General features: G+C 39.3%; 1 protein-coding gene across 1 annotated transcript in view; it reads left to right on the forward strand.

Annotated features, from left to right (window-relative positions):
- The window catches only part of LOC108723397 (A kinase anchor protein 200), a 119,839-nt gene extending 101,440 nt beyond the window's left edge, over window positions 1–18,399 (forward strand). The window contains 5 exon segments of the mRNA XM_018449139.1: window positions 12,291–12,383; window positions 12,386–14,836; window positions 16,666–16,836; window positions 17,539–17,613; window positions 17,701–18,399. Coding sequence (XP_018304641.1) covers window positions 12,291–12,383; window positions 12,386–14,836; window positions 16,666–16,836; window positions 17,539–17,613; window positions 17,701–17,745 — 2,835 coding nt within the window. The 3' untranslated portion in view covers window positions 17,746–18,399.
- The last annotated feature ends 34 nt before the right edge of the window (window positions 18,400–18,433 follow it).

Consider the following 18,433-nt stretch of genomic DNA (forward strand, 5'->3'; position numbering starts at 1 on the left):
AAAATAATTAAAATAATAAATTAAATATATTTTTTTCTTTTTTCGTGATTTCCTGCGAAACAAAGCAAAAAGGAGCATATGTCTATAGGACTTTTTTTCTTAGTTTTTTACTCCTCTACACGCTCCCGAAGTTTTGCCATTTAATTTGGAAACACCCTGTATATATATTTTCAAATCGCAGTTTATTGTCAGTTCGAAGTTTAGTCTCTTGAAAATAAAAATAACTTCAATGCGTGAAGTTAGAATGGCTTTTATTCATTAAATTCTTTTATGTATGAGGCATAATCAAAAATTAAGTAGCTCAGTGTCGACTTTAAATCATCGAGTGGACATTCGTGTCAAAATATGTACTCGTTAAGTCCTTGAATTTTTATTTCTTGTTTTGTCGCATCGAGGATGTGTAGAGTAAGACATGAAGAGTAGTGTTGATCCGAAAAGAGGATTATGACGAATTGAATGGGTGAAACACTAGTGACATATTCGTTATAACTGTATCGCCGGCAGGTTGATCGATACAGTGGGAAGCAAAAGCTCGACTAACGAGCGAAAATAGAAAGGTGATTTATGTGTTTTGCATCTCTGGTTGTTGCAGGAAACGATTCCCCTCGCTTTATTTCGGAAATATGAGATCCGGAGTAACTGTTTGCTCGTGCACTCGAAAAATTTCAATTCTAAAATATGTTCAACGATGTCATACAGATTTACATGGATTGAAATAGAAAAAGACTGTAACAAATACGAGTGATTGTAACAAGTTTTAAAATCCTAAATTGATGCATGTATGTATTTTAAAAACTGCGGTTCACAAACAAATTTTTAGCGAGTTTACATGGTAATGTGACAGAACAGCGTTTCTTTTTTTTCGGACAGTAAGTGGAAAGTAGCACTTCCCCGCCATTTAACACGTATACTTTTCTTCGTTATCGGTAATTATTAGAATGCTCATAATCAGGAGTCAACTTCCGGCACAGTAACCACTCCATCTACTTGAACGTTCGCTTGATACTCGTCGGTATCTCTCTTGGTAAACTCCTTCTTCATCTCTTCGTCTAAAAATAATATTGGAGTTTGTAGTCGATGCTGCCGCCAACGATTCCGCCGCGAAGCTGTACCAAAAGAGTGCATCTCGCCGTGTTTAAATTACACGATCCTCCAAAGTCATTGTATTCCAGCCAGAGGTTTCGTAATAGCTTCGGGATTAATTTTGAAATTAATTTTGAGACAGATTTTGTGAATTTATCTCCAATGTGAATTTTAAATGTTTCAATATCTAGATAATTGGCTTTAAAATAAATTGATATGTTATTCTTTGTTAGAGGAAATGTGCTCTCAATTTTGCGGGATTATTCCGCGAATATCATTTATCTGTATCGTAGTTATTCCGCGAGTCGCGCGTCATGATTATTTCAGCAGCAATTTGATAAGCTCGCATCGAAGCGCAGCAGCAAAAGATAAATAAATGCGTTTCCGTTTTCGAGAGGATCGGAAATTATATTGTCGCTGCGTCTACGACAATATTCTTTACGACATCCGTGATTATTTTCGGTCTTCTGACGTTGCGTTCTCGCGTGTTTGTATCAACCGGCAGAAGCAGAAAAGTAAAGTTCACAATAAACTCAGCTGGTTGGATGCTGTCCAACTATTTCTGCGACCGCGACCTTATCGTTTTCTCGTAAATCGCCGATTGCAGTTTCAAGCAAACGTCTGTTGTCTTTAAAAAACACGCTGTTTTAAGAATTATGCTATTTAAGAAATGTTTATCGGACGTATTCGTCACTTATCGCGTACTTTTGTTACACCGCAGTAGATTACGTGACCTAATGTTGCAAGCGCATTCTCTTTGTTGTGATAATTTGTTTTCTTTGCGAAATATAATACGTACAATCTATAATCAAGGTTGACAAAACTGAAAATAAGGGAAATCAAGAAAAGTCAGGGAATTTTGCAAATTTTGTGGAAAATTAAAATTCTTGGCTTTAAAGAAGTGTGTTACACTTACGTAATTTTGGAATACTACCAACTTAAAAATGTAAACAGTGTCAGTAATATTAATAGTAATTTATATTGTTAAATTGATCTCTCAACAAAATATTTAACAAAATATAAGAAATTTCAAAATATTATTTAAAGTCAGGGAAAATTATGAAATTTTGTCTGAAAATTAGGAAAAAGTTATAGCACTTTAGTATGAGGAATTTGTAATAATCTTGATAAAGGAAGAACAGAAAATTCTATACAGAATATTTTTTTCAAAAGAAAACATTTTAATATTAAAGTAATAAAATGTGTAATATCGTACATATTTTCATAGGAATTCTTATCCTAAGGATAGATATAAATTTAACGTTAACGAGAAGAAATGCATAGTCTCGTCGTCGTTCCGCTCGTTTCTTCCATTTAGCGCTCTTCGTCTCCTTGCCTTCCTGTCTCGGTCGTCCAAGAATAGAAATGCGCGGCGGTTTTGCGGCGTAAATTTTTGTCCGTGGCGACGCATTGGTTAGCAACCGTACGTTTCTAAGATGAATCCCACTCCCCTTTTCTCTCCTCGACTGCTGTCAACTTTGGGTCTTTTACTGCACTTTGTCGCTCTTGTATCACTGGTATGCCCAAGGATCTTTCTCTTCCTAGTTTCACCACGTAGAGATAATGCGCTTTCCTTTCTCTCCGTTTGTTTCTTCCTAATTCGCTGTCCTGCTCGCTCACTCGCTCGAAAGCTTTGCAACTACCCGTTATAAAAAGACGTGGGTCAATTTCCCTCGTTCTTTACCGTTGATATCTTCGGAGAATCGGACTTCTCCGACACGACATGTGTACTTACGTATAATTATGTATATTTTGTAGCCATCTTAGAAATATGTGAATATTTACAGCCCAAGTAAAATTTATGTGCATAAAAATACAAACATCTTCTATAGATTCGTTCCAGAAATAACATTTAAAAATTGCACATATTAATCTTCTATTTCAGTTTTATCGTGTGTAATTTTAAGTGAGATATGTCAATCTTATCTTGGGTTAATTACACAGTGATCTAAAATCTTTTCTTCAAAAGAAGAATTAAGATTCTAAAAATAGAATCAATACTATTTTTCTCTAATAAATTTATCTACATTTATTAAATTCGACGTTAAATATTATAATAATAGATTAATTAATCAGCTTTAAAATAAATTTAAGATTTTTTCTCATCTTGTAAAATTCAGTCTTCCTTATACAATACATACTTTAACTTAGTGTTACCTTGCATCTCTAGTTACTTGCTGCAGTGGCTAGTGACTAACTCCTGGCGAGTTTCTCTCTTTCTCTCTCTTTCTCTGGCTTTCGACGTGTGACTCTCGCTTCTCTTCTTTCGCTAGGAGACGTGGGACGATCCTCTATATAAACCCTCACTGAACTCGTAGCCTGGCTCGAGTAGTTCGCCAACGGCGAACAGTTAGTACGGATCTGCCTCCGTTCTTGTCACTTGTGTTTGCGTGCGCGTGTGATAAAGGTAGTGTCGCAATGATGATATGCTGATATTCATGGACGATCGAGGTCTTCCGGTGTTGAGGAATTTCCTTGTTGCGGAAACTGCGCAACGTTTCTGCAATATGCTGTTTAAAGTTAATATTTTACAAAATCAAATATTACGTCATTAAAAATAATGATTAACGAATGATATCTAAATAGATAAAGGATATTTATTTTTATTTCGTGTCATGGAATTCTGATGCAATTTGATGCTGAATGCAAATTGTGATTTTATGTGTCGATACCTTTTACGTAGAATCAATCTTCGCTTAGTGATTCAGTTCTATTAATAGAGAATGGCACTGTATATCCAAACTGAACATAGAAGCAGTGTTCAGTTTTCTAAATGTAGATCGATATACTTATTCGTATGACGTATTTGACGAAGCAAACGACGTGTAACAGAACGTTATAGATATTTCATTGTGCAACATTAAACAAATATCACGAATTAAAACAAATACTTTCTAGATTCTTAATTCAAAAATTACTACAAAATTTTGTTATCACACACCTTCGATTATTTGATTCCTTCACATATTTGCACAAATTATATATCTCAATTATTATTGCTTTAAGAGTAGAATAAAATACTTTAAAGACTACAAAAGAATAGCTATTCAAACGAATAACTTGTATAACAAGAACTCTTGATCGTCCATTGTAATATCAATCGGAGAAGCAGTCTTGGTGATGAACTTGTAAATTTGAAGGTTCCACGCAGGATTAATTAAAGATTTCTCCCGAGATGGAATACGTCCTACAAGCGGGGCGCAGTTTGGGCAATGGCATGTGCAGAGCTGCGTGTGCCCTTGCTCGCGGAACTCGGAAAATATTAGCTTACGTTCCACTATTGGGCATTACTGCAGTTCCGGTAGATAAGCAGGATACAGATCTACCCACGGTACGGTAATCCTATTAGCGAGTTTCATTTTTCAGCCATTTTTTTCGAATTTAATTTTGCTTGTAACGTTAACGTTTAGATGATAATTTAATACTTACTTTGTGAATACACACAGTTAAATTTAAATGGATGGAATATCCGTCATGGTAAGCCGACACTCTTGCGCTAGCGCGAGACGCGAGACGTGCGAAAATAGAACGGAGGAGCGTAGGAACGCGAAGGCGAGAGAAAAGCGATGGAATGCTTTCTTGAGACTAGGCTCGTCGGCCTAGACGTCAGCGGTGCCAAACGCGCGCGAAAATAACGATTCATCCGAGACTAAGGATCACGCTAGTTCGCTCTTCGGTCCTACTTGTTTTACAGTTTATTTGAGCACCGTCACATGTGGAGTGAGATTGTACCAGCGGGAGTAATTTCGTAATGTACAGCGACGACGTGTACAATTTATGATCTATGAAACTTCCCTCTCTTCTTCTGACGTATTTTATTTGGTGTTTTCGTTCGACCTCTCTCAACATCAGCGGCAAGCCACTCGCGGTTGTATAGGTCATTATCAGGGATGGATTGCGGGATGGCTAACTTGGGTTTCCGCTAAGGTTGAGTTTCAGTGTTATGATAGCCCCCGGGGAAAAATGCAATTTATGCCCAGCCGGCGTTCAAAGCGCGCGTTAAATCCTTGATTAGCTATGAATTTCCAACGAGATTTATCGAAATTTATTACGACCCGGGCTCACCGAGCGGAAAGCGGCCGTGCGGCGATTCGCTCGTGCCGGGGGCGAGGTGCTGCGAGATTAAATTATCATGCCGAGCCGTTTTATCCATATACGAACGTTTATCCCCTGGGGGCCGAATTATCCCAGGCCAGGAAGCCCGACGAGGAACTGACATTTGTGGGAAAATTTATAAACGCTGGCCAGGGCTTGAATCAACAATTTTCGTTGATAACTCTTTTGTCGTACGAATTGAAGGGTTTGTGGCACGAATGAAGTATGTCCGCAATTTACGAAGGTATCTCTGGGTATCAAACTGCATGTAAATGTGGTACCTTGTGGATTATGGATCTCTCTCGTTCTTGCGTCGAACGCTTCAATTATAGTATGACCGGTGTTTGTTGTTATTTGTATAAAATTATATAGATAATTATCTAAGTGAAGAATGGCTTCAGCTTATCTCTACCTAAATTATTAGAGAATATCTCCATATCTTAGATAAAAAAAGTATTATACCTTTTTCAAATTATCTTAATATGCAGTAGTTTAGTATGCATCTCTTCAGTGTAGGATTTTGAATCTTCTTTTTTATAAATCGGATACTTATATTAAATGTTGTTAGATTAGTGCTGTTCAGGATTTGTAATTCTGAGTATTGACTTGATGTATCAGCGTTATTGCCTTCTTTTATTTATAATTTTATAAAAAAAGGACACTTTCAATATTAAAGTACCTACTTTTATGTTTAGAATCTAAATCTAAAGAATTAGATTTTTACTTTTTATCTATACGTGTGAAACAGATTTTCTTCAATTCTAATATCTTGCTATCATCGCCGAACATATAATATATGCATGTATATACTGTGCAAAAAGCTTTGTCAAATGGAATATTTGAAAAACTCTAGTTAATAATCTATATCTAATAATCCACGCAGAGAGAGAGATAGAAGTCTAACACGAAGCCGACGCGAGATTATATAAATATAGATTTATATTATAAGTGAAAATATGAAGATATTTCTATATTTTAAATTGTTTTGCTTAAAAGTAATATTATCTATCTGTTATCTATCATTATAATTATCTATGACTATCTAGATGAAACTCACAATTTTATCTTTTGTTTAAATAAATTTAAAATGAAATCATCTTTATCTTATCTAAGATGCGTTCACGTGTAATTTATCTTATCTTTTTCTAGATAATTTTTATCTAAGCGCAACACTGAGTACGACGTGTAAATCTATGCACGGCCGATGGCTACACGTCCGGATCTCTCTCGCCACCGCGAAGCGTGAAACACGCGAGACGCTCGCCGCGACCTAAAGAGCCGTTTACACGCCGGTTGCGAGCTAGCTTCTCGCGTCGGCTTTCGTGTCAGATTTCTATCTACGTGGATTATTAACCGGCTCGAGTCGCGTGCCAAGCCTCGCGAGAAGAGCCCGTTGGGCCGTCAAGAGGAAATCGACTGCGACCTCGCTCCTCGTTCGTCGAAGTCAATCGAAGCCAAGCGCGGAACTAAACGTGCAATATTCAGTGCGAAACAAGGGAAATCGATACCGTGAAGGTTAATTAAAATGAAATTTAATCGCGATACATGATATCTTGAATTTTATCAGCTCTCTAAATGGCGTTCTCAGGATGTTCTCCGTAAATTCAACGGTATCTAGTCCCTTTAGTCTAGTATTTCATGATGCTTCTCGGTTGTGCCGTGCTAGCATTATACGATACTCAGTGGGAAGCAAACGTAAGTGGATCGTTGGACTGATTGCCGATTTATCTTACTGTCGCATTAAATCAGTGACGAAATCGGTCGTGCACACGGTAGAACGACGAGCATTTCGAAACGTTTCATATCGATGCGCAACGATCCGATTGAACAATAGACATTTTCTCTCTTTCTCTCCACTTTCTAGCTTTTTCTTTGTCTCTCTTTCTCTCTTTTTCTCTATGACTATCAGGGTTTTTCGACGCATACATCGAAACGTGCACCTCTCCCTCTCGCCGATCGTATTTGCGTTGTTTGCCGGTGTGCACGATATTACTGGCGGACATGCTCCGGTGAACCGAATAAATGCCCGTAATTTATATCCGTGAAAGAATAGCGAAGTTAAAACAAACGTTAGTTTGTTGCTCGCATATATCGCGAAGCTCGACGTCTTCCAGGCGCGGTATACATTATCGCTTCTCCACAGCGTATTAAGAGAGACGATGACAATGCATAGTCTTGCCCGCATACGGAGCATATCCGATGAACATGTCATTCGCGGGACACGTCGATATGAGTCTCTCGCGAAACACCTGCGAATCATTAGCGTAGCTATTGTCTACGTCACGCTCGTTAAATACGCAAGATTACTTCCGGAACATCGATGGCGTAGCAGTTGCCTGCTCCGTTTTCATCTTGCGGCCATCAAATCCCGTTCCAAGGGATAACTCACATAAAGTTCAAAAAATTGTACACAATGTTAGTTCGTTGTGAGTTTAGGAGCTCGTTTATGAAAGCTTAGAAGCAAAAATTTGAATGAATTATAATATCGCTTCCTTACTCTAAAAGTGACACAATTCAAAAAATATTTTTTCGAGTTATTACCATGAATGAGTTGGATAAATATTACTCGATCAATCATTAAAATTAAAATAACTGACTCATAAAAAATCGTCAAAATGTCACAACTAAAAAATTGGTGATTTAAAAAAAGTTATCACAACTCAAAAAAGGTAGATTTTTAAGTACGAAAATGACGAAAATGATAATTGATAATATTAAGAATATATTCTTTGCCAATATTATTTGATTAGTCAATAATTTTCTCTCAAATTAAAAAATAGTTTTTTCCTTTTCTGAGAAACTTGGTTTTTTTATAACTGTGTTCACTTTTGTAGTAAGGGAACGATCTTTATGGCATAAATACTTATAGCACTAACACTTCGAAAAGTCTGGTCGCTTATAATTCGCTGGAGAATATTAGGTATTGTATATGAATGTCGGAATGAGATAACAGTTGTTATATAATACCATTATTTCAGCGAGTCGCTCTACTCTAGCTAATTTTTTTTCCCAAACAGGAAATTGATTTTGGTGCTGGCGAATACCAGCTGTCATGAGCGCGATGGCACGTAGGATAATTTACACGGTCGGATGAACAAGACACGTTATTACGTTAACGTTTTTGACAAGGAATTCCCTAAATTCATCTCTTTCAATTTTGTTGAAAAATTTTTTAAATTTCTAATATCCAAAAAAATTATATATAAAAGTTATATTTTATTACGATTTAAAAATTAAGAAAAGATTTTTTAAATATATATGAAATGTATCAATAGAATGACGGGAAGCTAGTTTCTGATTTAGAGTGATAGACAATCAACTTTTGCTCTACAAATCTACCGAGTTTTTATCGAAAATCAGAGAGCGAGGATTTACGAATGTTTGTTGTGAAGGATCGCATCGTCGCGGTCGGTTACGACGGTCGTCCCTAAGATAGACGCCCGCAAAACTAATGCATTTCTAATGCTCTACGTGCTCGTGAAGACGTAAAAGTTATGGCACTTTGTCGACTCTTCCGAGTCTGATCGTTTCATCCCCATAGTTCACTGTGCGAGGTATATTCTCGCGACCGTCAGTATTTTACGGGACGATTAAAAATTTAGCCGCCGCCCGTTAGCGTAAAATTAACTTACTTTCAGCTGTCGGAAACGCCTTTAGCCGGCGTAATATTAATGGAGCAGCCATAAACGGTACATTTTCCGGTGAAATTGTTGCAAATTGGTGCATATTACTGCATCATTTAACAACATGAAAGATAAATACCCGGAATACGTGAGTAACTCGATTCCTTTGGCTGGCTTTGAAGTTGTTGAAAACATCACAGACTGCGCTCTCTCTATTGAAATACACTTGTAATGACATCGCTCAATACAGAATCAACAAAAGTATTATCGGGAAAGTATTGTGCTTTTTTTATTTGCTCATACAATGAATGCATTCTTTATTCATTGAATATTCTGAATACGAAATGCTTTTCCTAGCAGTGTTCCTTAAATGGAAAATTTCATTTCACGAAGTTAGATATTATTTAATAAAGTACATTCTCAGTGCATTAAGTTTTCGTTAAACAGCTTTATTCTTTAATAAAATCTATTAACATTACAATACATATCTACAATGTATTTATCTAATAATTTAGTTTCTCTTGATATTTATTTTATTTTATTTTCTTGACAAAATAAAAAAGTCAAGAAGGAATTGCAGGAATGTAGATCGCGAATTTTCAATTTCTTTGCTAGGAAAGAATCGTATTCTTTTTGCTGCAGAGAGATCGACGATTGGTATGCAATTTTTTTGGAACGTCGCAATACATAGTTGCTGTTAACCTACTCAGAATTGGTCGTCGGCCAACAGCAATTCGGTATTGTGTATATAGGGAAGCGGGTTCACAATTTCTCAATCGATTTTGTCGTAAGAGGACGCCAGGCTGCCGGAAGTTCATTACGTCTGCACTTGCCTCCTCGCCTCTGCGGACAATGCCCCTCGATCCTGGCCATTCGCCAGTTTTGTCGTGCATTTTTACGTTTTGATATTAGGCCAAATTCTTGCGTTGTGAGCATCTATTTACGGTCGCTTTCACCTCGACGGTGACACGTTGTGTTTAAATATCAGCGGACTCGGACGGAAGTGGAAGAATTCTGAGTGGAAAGTTTCGACTGGAATTTGGAGCAGGTCTCTCGATTCAGGAAATTGAAGCGGATTTTCGGGTCGTCTGTCATCACTTTTATAAACGCAAAATATTCTCGACAAAAAATAAAACGCTGTTGCCACCGAGTTGAAATTCACGGTAGAATTGTGATGAAATAAACTCTTCTAACTACTAGAGACATTTATTTACTTGTTTTAGGCTGGATTGTTTCACCTTTCGGTAAAACTCACTGTCTTACTCTCTTACTTTCTTAGGCTGTTACTTTTTTACTCTTTTCCAGTAGATAAATTTCCACTCCATAGTTTATCCGAAGATAGGATAATTGATTCTCAAACATAAAATGTGAAGGCATTATATTAACGGATGATTGAAGGAGAACCAAGTTATAAATCTCTTTATATTATATATCGGAATATCCTCTTACGATTCCTTACAGGAGAAGTTTTCTTCACAAGAAGAATAAAATGGATTCCCGGGTACAACTAACATAAAAGCTGCAACAAATGCCTCTTAAGTGCCACTCCGTTGTAATTCTTTAAGCGGGAGAGGCTTATATCCTTTAGGAAAATCTATGACGGGAGACTCGACGCCGGCGATCGATACGGAACGCGGGACAATAAAGCGCACGACGCGTTTCTCACGTCCGGTTTCTATTTCTCTCTCGGGTTTCAAGAATTGATTTTGTCTCGGCTGTTCTCGCTGCCTTAAGTTGCGCAAACCGAAAGGTATCGAGAGTGTTTGTCGGCACACGCCAAGCGAAGACTAATGATGACAGTCAAACAAACGAGCCGTCGAACGAAATAGTCGTATAAATCGACAAAAATAACATTCTTACGTATATTAGCTCTTACATGGAATTACTTTTATTATAAATTTATTTTAAAAAATATCTACATATAAATATTTATTAGGCATTTAAATATACATTTACATTATCTTATATCTTTTCGTGCGAGAAATAGTTTTCACATTTAGCGAACAATTTAAAGATTAGAATCAAACACACACGGTAGATCGTAGATAAAATGACAAATATTATTAAATGAAATAGTTTGCAGAGTAATAAATATATCTCATGTGTAGGAACGTGACGAACCTTCCTAGGAATTTCTGAGCGTCGGCGTGTGTCGACGGAACGTGCCTATACTTTTGTTCCACTGCGCATTTCTTCAGTTTTATCTCTACATATTACGTTACCGAGCCGATAACAGAATTATGCGTATAAACGATATAGCACTTGCCGCGTCATACATTGAGTTCGTCTCTCATCTTTCATTAGCATGCACCGTTAAATTCATAATGTCAAATTATACCCAATTTGAGTCGTTTTTTCATCATTTCTGTAGATCGTAATTTTGCTTCCATTCAACATGTCCTTAATTAAAAAATAGAGTTAAACCATTTAACTAAAAAAATGTATTAAATTTGACTCAGATGTAATTTTTTATTTGTTTCAAAATCCATACTACTGTATGCACTTATTGTTAGTACAGTAGTATGGACTTTGAAACTAATCATAGAAATGAATTGATTTACATTTTGACATATATGGAAGTAAAAGATAACAAAATCTTATTTAACTCAAGAGATTGAGTTATCATAGTTTCTTTGATATCTAAGAGTATGTCTAGCGTTCTTCACGCAATAATCGTTCTTTGTAGAACAGCAAATTTAGTGATAAATCTCCCTCGTTATTTCGTGAGCTGTTGACAGAAAGAATTGTGATCGTTTCGTCTTAAAAAAAGATTATAGGAAGAAAAAAAAACTCATTGACACAGTGACACGATTGATACGGCTCCTAAAGGGTGAGAACGTTGGTAACTCGGCGCCCCAGCGTGCACCCTCGTTTTACCTCCCTCGTATGCACTACGTATGCACTAGGGGTACGTACGCCTCTTTACACATCGCTCGTTCTCTTTCTCTCTCTTTCGTTCCACATGTATCATTAAGCTGTTCACCCTCGTTTTCATTTGAGTCGCTCGGAGCTCACCCTTGGCACGAGAGAACGCGCGCTGTAGTTTGTCGTCGGCGACCACCCCTCGCAACGAACAAAAAAATAATATCGCGCTCGAATGAACCAACATTTTTCTCCATCGCACTTCATCCACGTGGCATGGCTCACCTTTCATTTAGAGCCGATCGTCTGCTAAAAATATAGTTGAATAATAAATATTTCTCTACTCGAAATTATATTTCTGCATTTTATTATTAATTCATATAAACGAGGTGCTAAAAATTATCTGTTTATAATTAAATTATCTGTTTATAAGAGTATTCGTGCAAACGGTGCACTTTATGTGTTTCTATGATGTAAATGTAACGAAATGTTGCAATCGATATTTTTATAAAACTGTGAGATAAAATTAATTAATATCTTAAAATGTAGAGTTTTTATATCTGCGATAGGCGAGTGTGGTGCGCCGTACGAAATATCTAAAATGGTGTGTTCTCTCGATTGTCTCAGGGTGGCGAAGATGCGGAGAATGCAACGGCCGCCACGAGCAGTCCGGTGGAGGAGAAATCAGCGGCAAGCAGTCCCTCAGCGGACGAGAAAAGGAACCCACTCCCTCCGCCCCCACTCCCGTCCCGTCCGTCGAGGATAAGAAAGAGGAGGCGGTCGAAAAAGTCGAGGCCGAGAAAAAAGTAGTCGAGGTCAGTCAGTCAGCCGGCGGTCACTCCGTAGCGGACCCGGTAGAGATCCCCGTCTATCGAGTCCAGCCAGTCGCGACGCCGTCTATCATTGAGAGGAAAGCCAGTGAGGACCTCCCGTCCCTGCCCCCATCCAGTCCACCGCCGACCCCCATAGATCCGTCGCCTTTGCAGCAGGCTCGGCAGGCCGCGGCGAACGCCACAGCCCTGGCCGAGGCGCTCAAGCTGCCTGCCGTGGCTGCCGATAAGGAGGAATCGACACCGCCGGCATCACCGGTACCACCGCCCGACGTCGCGTACCCGTCGTCTCGCGAGGATATTCTTCCCCAAGAGAGTCGCGAAAATCAATCCATCACCATCGCTGTCGCGTCCCCCACATCACTCGATTTCTCTACCGACAACTTGCCCCCGACGGAAGCGACCTTCGTCCTCGCGGAAGTAGAGTGTCTGCCGGTGGTAGAGGCCGAGATCGAAGTCGAGACGTCTCAAGATGTTGCGAAAAAAATAGGGAAGACGTTAGGGAGTAGCCGTGATAATAAGGAAGAGGTGCTAGAAGTAGATAGCGACGTCGCGATGAAGGAGAAAGTATTTAAGTGTCAGAAAAGTGAGACAAATTCGGCGAAGGAAACTCCGTCATTTGCGATGGAATGCGATAAAAATACACAGAGCAAAGGTCCAGAAGAAGTTCCTGATATTGTTGCGACGGCTGAAACTGTGAATGGGGCTTCACCGGTCGTGGAGTATCAAACAAAGAGCGAGATAAATAACTGTGAAGTTTCGATGAAGATAAATGTACCGCCTAACGTCGAACATAAAATCGAGGCTGAAACGTTATCGTCGACTGAGATTGAAATAAAAGACGCCTGCCCGGCAGTAAAGCAATATTTATCGTCTGAAAATGTAGGGAATTCTCCAGATAAAACGCAGCACATAAAATCAATTGAGAAATTGTCAGACTCGGATCTTCCTTCTATTGAAAAATGTGTGTTTGTTGACACAGAGAAATCATCGGAAGTTAGTTCTACACCCTTCGCAAAGTCGATCGAAAGCTTACCAAGGGAATTGGAGCAGTTGTCGTCAGTGGTAGAAGTTGTGGAACAATCGAGCGGAATATCGATGGAATATGAACACGATTATGCAAAGCTGAAAGAAGTAGAGGAAGAAGAAGGAGTCCCATTAACAACTTCGCCGATTGAGCTATTTATAAATTCCGAGGAAGGTCCGCTGTCAGTTTCGGAGGATATTTTGGTTGAAGCCAGGCCTGCGTTGATCATTCCAGAAGATGACAGCGTGGAAGAGCTTACCGACACTACTGAATCGGTCAAGGTGATTCCCGAAACTGACGAAGAGAAACTGGAGATCGAACTTGAATCGGATACTGCGTTGCCTACGGAAGAAACTTTGATTTCGGAAGAATTGGAGGATATGTTCGTTCCGGAAAACGCGACAGTTGAGCTATTAACTGAATTTGTCACCTCTGATATGAAAAACGAAATGGAAACAATCAATGAAATTGAAGATATGCTGCCATGTCCGCCTGAAGATTTAATCACATTCAGCTCTCAAACATTCGAGCTTCAAAATACAAGTGCAATTGAAACAGAACCAATTGTTAGCAAAAAAGAACCTATCGCGATATCTACTTCAGTCGTTGAGACAGAACCATTAACGACATCCTCCTTGCAACTTGAGCAAACCGAGGAGATCAAAAGGTGTCTTCTTTCATCAAAGGATCGCATAACAACGCCAGAATTCTGTCCCTTAGATGATATAGAATCAACGTCAGACGCTCCGACGTGTTCCCTCTCAGAAAAGCACTTGAGTGAACCTCAGACGCTAGCTCTCTCGCCCGAACCCGAAAGCGTACCTATCTCTTTGGAAGATCTACCCCCGGCGTCTGAAGACACGGGGACGCAGAGCTTAGATTCCTTCGATTATCCTTTACCACCGGAAGAACTCTCTTGTCCATTATTATTGATTCCTCCAGCGAACATATCCGTAGCTGAATTACCACCAGCTCCCGTCGAGCACGCAGCCAACCCAAGAGACCCGACAGAGACGCTCCTCACGCCGCCCTTAAGTCCTAACTTCCAACAGTCCAGTGTCACACCCGGCATCGCGACAGAAACCGCCACGAAAGATCGCTCACAAATTCCTTCATATGACGAAGACGACAACAGCAATCGTGAACAATCGATGTTGCTGAGCGAACCGCTGACGATGTCATGTGATCAATCGAACATTGAGTTGAAGGATAGACTGACGACCGAGTGCGTAGCGAAGACCGAAAGCCAGGAAGAGGCCTTGTCGTGTCAGTTGTCGAACGCCATCCCGTCGACTGTCGCCAAGGAGCATCACCAGGTGACTAATATGCAACACAACCTCCTGGCATGAATGCAGCCGGCCAAAATTCTTTGGCGGGTGCCTCGTTCCACGTATATCTTCGTCGTACGGTTCGCACAGTACTGTCTCTGTGGTCTTATAGCCTGAAAATGAAAACATCGGCTCTCCCGATCTCCACTCGTTCCAGAATTCCTCCAATGCTCTCTATTCAAAAATTATTGAACACGTACTTTGAACTCCAAAAACCTTTTCACTCCCCCATCTCTTTTTTTTCATATCTGGCACACAACCTCATCTTTCCGCTCCGTTCTCTCGACGAAGGGTAACATCGAGTGACAGGAGACTGACAGTTACGTCCGGGGGAGACCTTGAATAATTCTTGTCTCGAGAACAAAATTATACTTTGCTGTTTGGGTGTGCCGATGCACGACCGGAGCCGGTCAGTCCTCAGAGAGTCCGCTAAATCCGTTTTCCATCCCGATGCGTCCCCGTTGTGTTTCAACGCCTGAGGGTCTCGTTTCGTGTGCATCCTTCGTTCTGTCGAACGTGATTAACACAAGCCTTACTCTGCTACTCGATGTCCTCCGACGCTTCCGCTCAATTCTCCGTTTTAAAAGCCCATATGTATATTACCATGACTACCTATTGCCACCTGTGTTGTTTGCCTCTTGGTTTTCTTGATAATATTAACACGACCTTCCATATAATTAAAATCAATACGTTGCAGTAGAATACTTTTTATGGCGCGGCGAATAGCAGACCATTCGCGCTGCCGCGTCAGTTGATGTCATTTCCGTAGATTTTGAATCTTTTTTCATATCGAACGCTCTCTTATACTAATAATAACATAGACGCTCGAATAAATTAGAGGTGCCTCTAGCGTGAATCTCATTGATAGACGTAAAAGCAGTTGGTCTAATGATACGCGCGTGGTAGCTGGCGTTTTAGATTTTTTGGATAGACGTGCTCATTAGAAGAGCTCAATACTTACTGTCGTGCTGTTCTCGTATTTGCATCTGTTGTATCGTAAGCATCTTGTACTTGCGCATGCCGAGTTTCCTTAAGGGTTCGTCAGCGGGATTTTCAATTCTTTGCGCTGCCCGAAGCATGACGAAACGATTCTGCTGAGGCATTTTGTCGTCGTATGCTGCGCTTCAAGCGAGGAGGTAATAGTCATCGCGATTGTTCAGGCGCACTGTAACACAGGTTAAATTTATTGTTAGAAATATGCTTTAACGCGTTTAATATGTTTATATCAAAGATGTTTTTAGTGTCGGTAACAATTTATCTAGAAAATTCCGTCAATTCCGTTTCTATTGTAAGTTACTACATATTTTCTTACTTATTTATGTTATAAAGTGGAGTAATTTTGGCCCAAATTTTGATGTCCAACCGGTATGCATGTAAAAATTGAAATATAAGACGTTTTAAGACATCTTATGTTTTGATTTTGGACATACATACTATATATTTTTTTTAAATAGCATTTTTTTAAATTTGGGCCAAAACTATCCCGACTGGTTCAAAGTTAATCCCATTTTGAGGTGACAAAAAATTCTATTTTGAGCTCTATTCCTAAATAATCTCAGGATATTTGCAATCTCCTACTTGAACCGCAACATAATCATCTCGTGATGATTCATTTGTGATACTTATTTAAATTTGATGATTCATAAGGAGGGAAGATATATCGTTTTCTTTATGAACGAAAGGTATTCGGCAGAATCGGTATTACGTCGTCCTTTGTCCTCGTTACAGCATGCTGGGATTTGGACTTGAAGAAAGAAAGAAATAATGAATGAACGAATACATGACGATGACATAACGAGGAGACTTGTATTTTACAGAACGCTCCGGAAATTGAGGCGCCAGTAGAAAACAACGTCGCCCACGATGTTAGCACGACGGAGAGTACCGATGAGGCTCCCAAAGTTGCACCACCGGCTGTCCCGACCGAAGCACCCGCCTCCCCGCCAACAGCACCGGCTATCACTGAGGACGTCGCCTCGGTCACCAAGGTATACATACATATATATATATGTATAGATGTATATAATTCTCAGTCTAGCCGTAGTCTGAAGATTATAATCACGTACACTACGTCCGTGCTATTATTAGCCTGGAGTGAGTCATTGTCGATGATGCGCGGGATAGTATCGATCGAGCGTTTCGAGGAGAGTCTCAACAACTCTCTTTATTTGCTTTGTGACTGGACATTTTACTTATGTACATTTATGAAGTGCTTTGAGGTTGAATTGAAGTGCAATGAGAAAGTTGAAGGATGATGGCAATAAAATGAGAACATTATTGTTAAATTATACATTATGAAGAATTAAAATACACAGTAATAGAATCTTTGTCTCGGAAAAAATCTCTTTATTGACAAATTCTAACCATTAACATTTTGTCGATAATTAATAAAATAATGAAGATGTAATAATATATCTCTGATAATTATCAGATGAAACTCGATTAGACAGTTTAAATAATGAGTTACTTAATACAATTTTGATATGATTTTTATATATGTATGATGATCGCCAAAAGATCATTTACGTTCGATGAGCGTAAATGAGTCTGAAGGTCATTATCAAGTATACTGACCGACGAAGATTAATGAGCGAGGGGCCATCTGATCATTAATACTGCGATTGCACTTTTTTACAGTGACTAAGCAGTCATAAACGCCATTAATGCTTTTATTCTCTTTCTCTCTAAAGGCCATCGAGGAGATCGACATAAGTGATAAAGCAGTCGCGGCGGCAGTGAACGAAGCTATCGAATGCAACACGAATGTAAGTATTCCTTTTTTTTCTCATAAAACTTTTGCAACATAGATTCGCACTTAAATAGACAATTCATTAATCTTTTTTCTTTTTCAGGAAATCATCGCTGACGCGCACCACCAAAACAACATAAACGAATAAGCGCCACTAATCGAATTGTATTTTGGAAAGAAGAAAGTTCTTTTCTCTCGTTAAAACCAAAAAAGTATATTATATAGATATGTATATTTGGACCATTCCTGCAACAGAAAATAACGTTCTTTCGTTACGAGCAGCAAAAGGGGAAAACGGGGCGACGACGACGATGACGATGATAACGACGACGACCGCGGCATCGCGAGAGCATATAGACTCTATAGTAGGCCTATTAATTATTAGATGATGTTTAACGGCAGGGTAAACGAGAATACGTGCGTGGAAAGTTTATGATCGTTTATTCAAGAACTATTTACGTTCGTGAGGTCATATATTACGTGAACGTATTCTGGAGGAGCACACATAACGTTACGTGCACGGTCTATTTCACAGATTAATTGATGCTCGTTTTATTTCTTGTGGCGCGCGGGAAGGTCTTTAAGGCGCCGAAATGCTTTCGGCTCGTGTCTAGCCGCGGGTTACAACGATCGTCCCTGCTGTGTAGAAATTTTTAAAGTATCATTAACTGTTACTGAAGTCTAATGCTCGAACATCGCGCGACGGACAAGCGATAAAAGCGATTAAGATCGTCAAGACGATAGGATCGTTCGTCGCGCATTCCAGAGGAAATACTCATTGGATGGCGCCCTCCCGTAATTACATAACTATTGTACTCTATGAGAGAGCGAAAGAG

Source organism: Mycetomoellerius zeteki, unplaced genomic scaffold (assembly GCF_001594055.1).
Source record: "Mycetomoellerius zeteki isolate Tzet28-1 unplaced genomic scaffold, Tzet1.0 scaffold232, whole genome shotgun sequence".
Taxonomy (NCBI): domain Eukaryota; kingdom Metazoa; phylum Arthropoda; class Insecta; order Hymenoptera; family Formicidae; genus Mycetomoellerius; species Mycetomoellerius zeteki.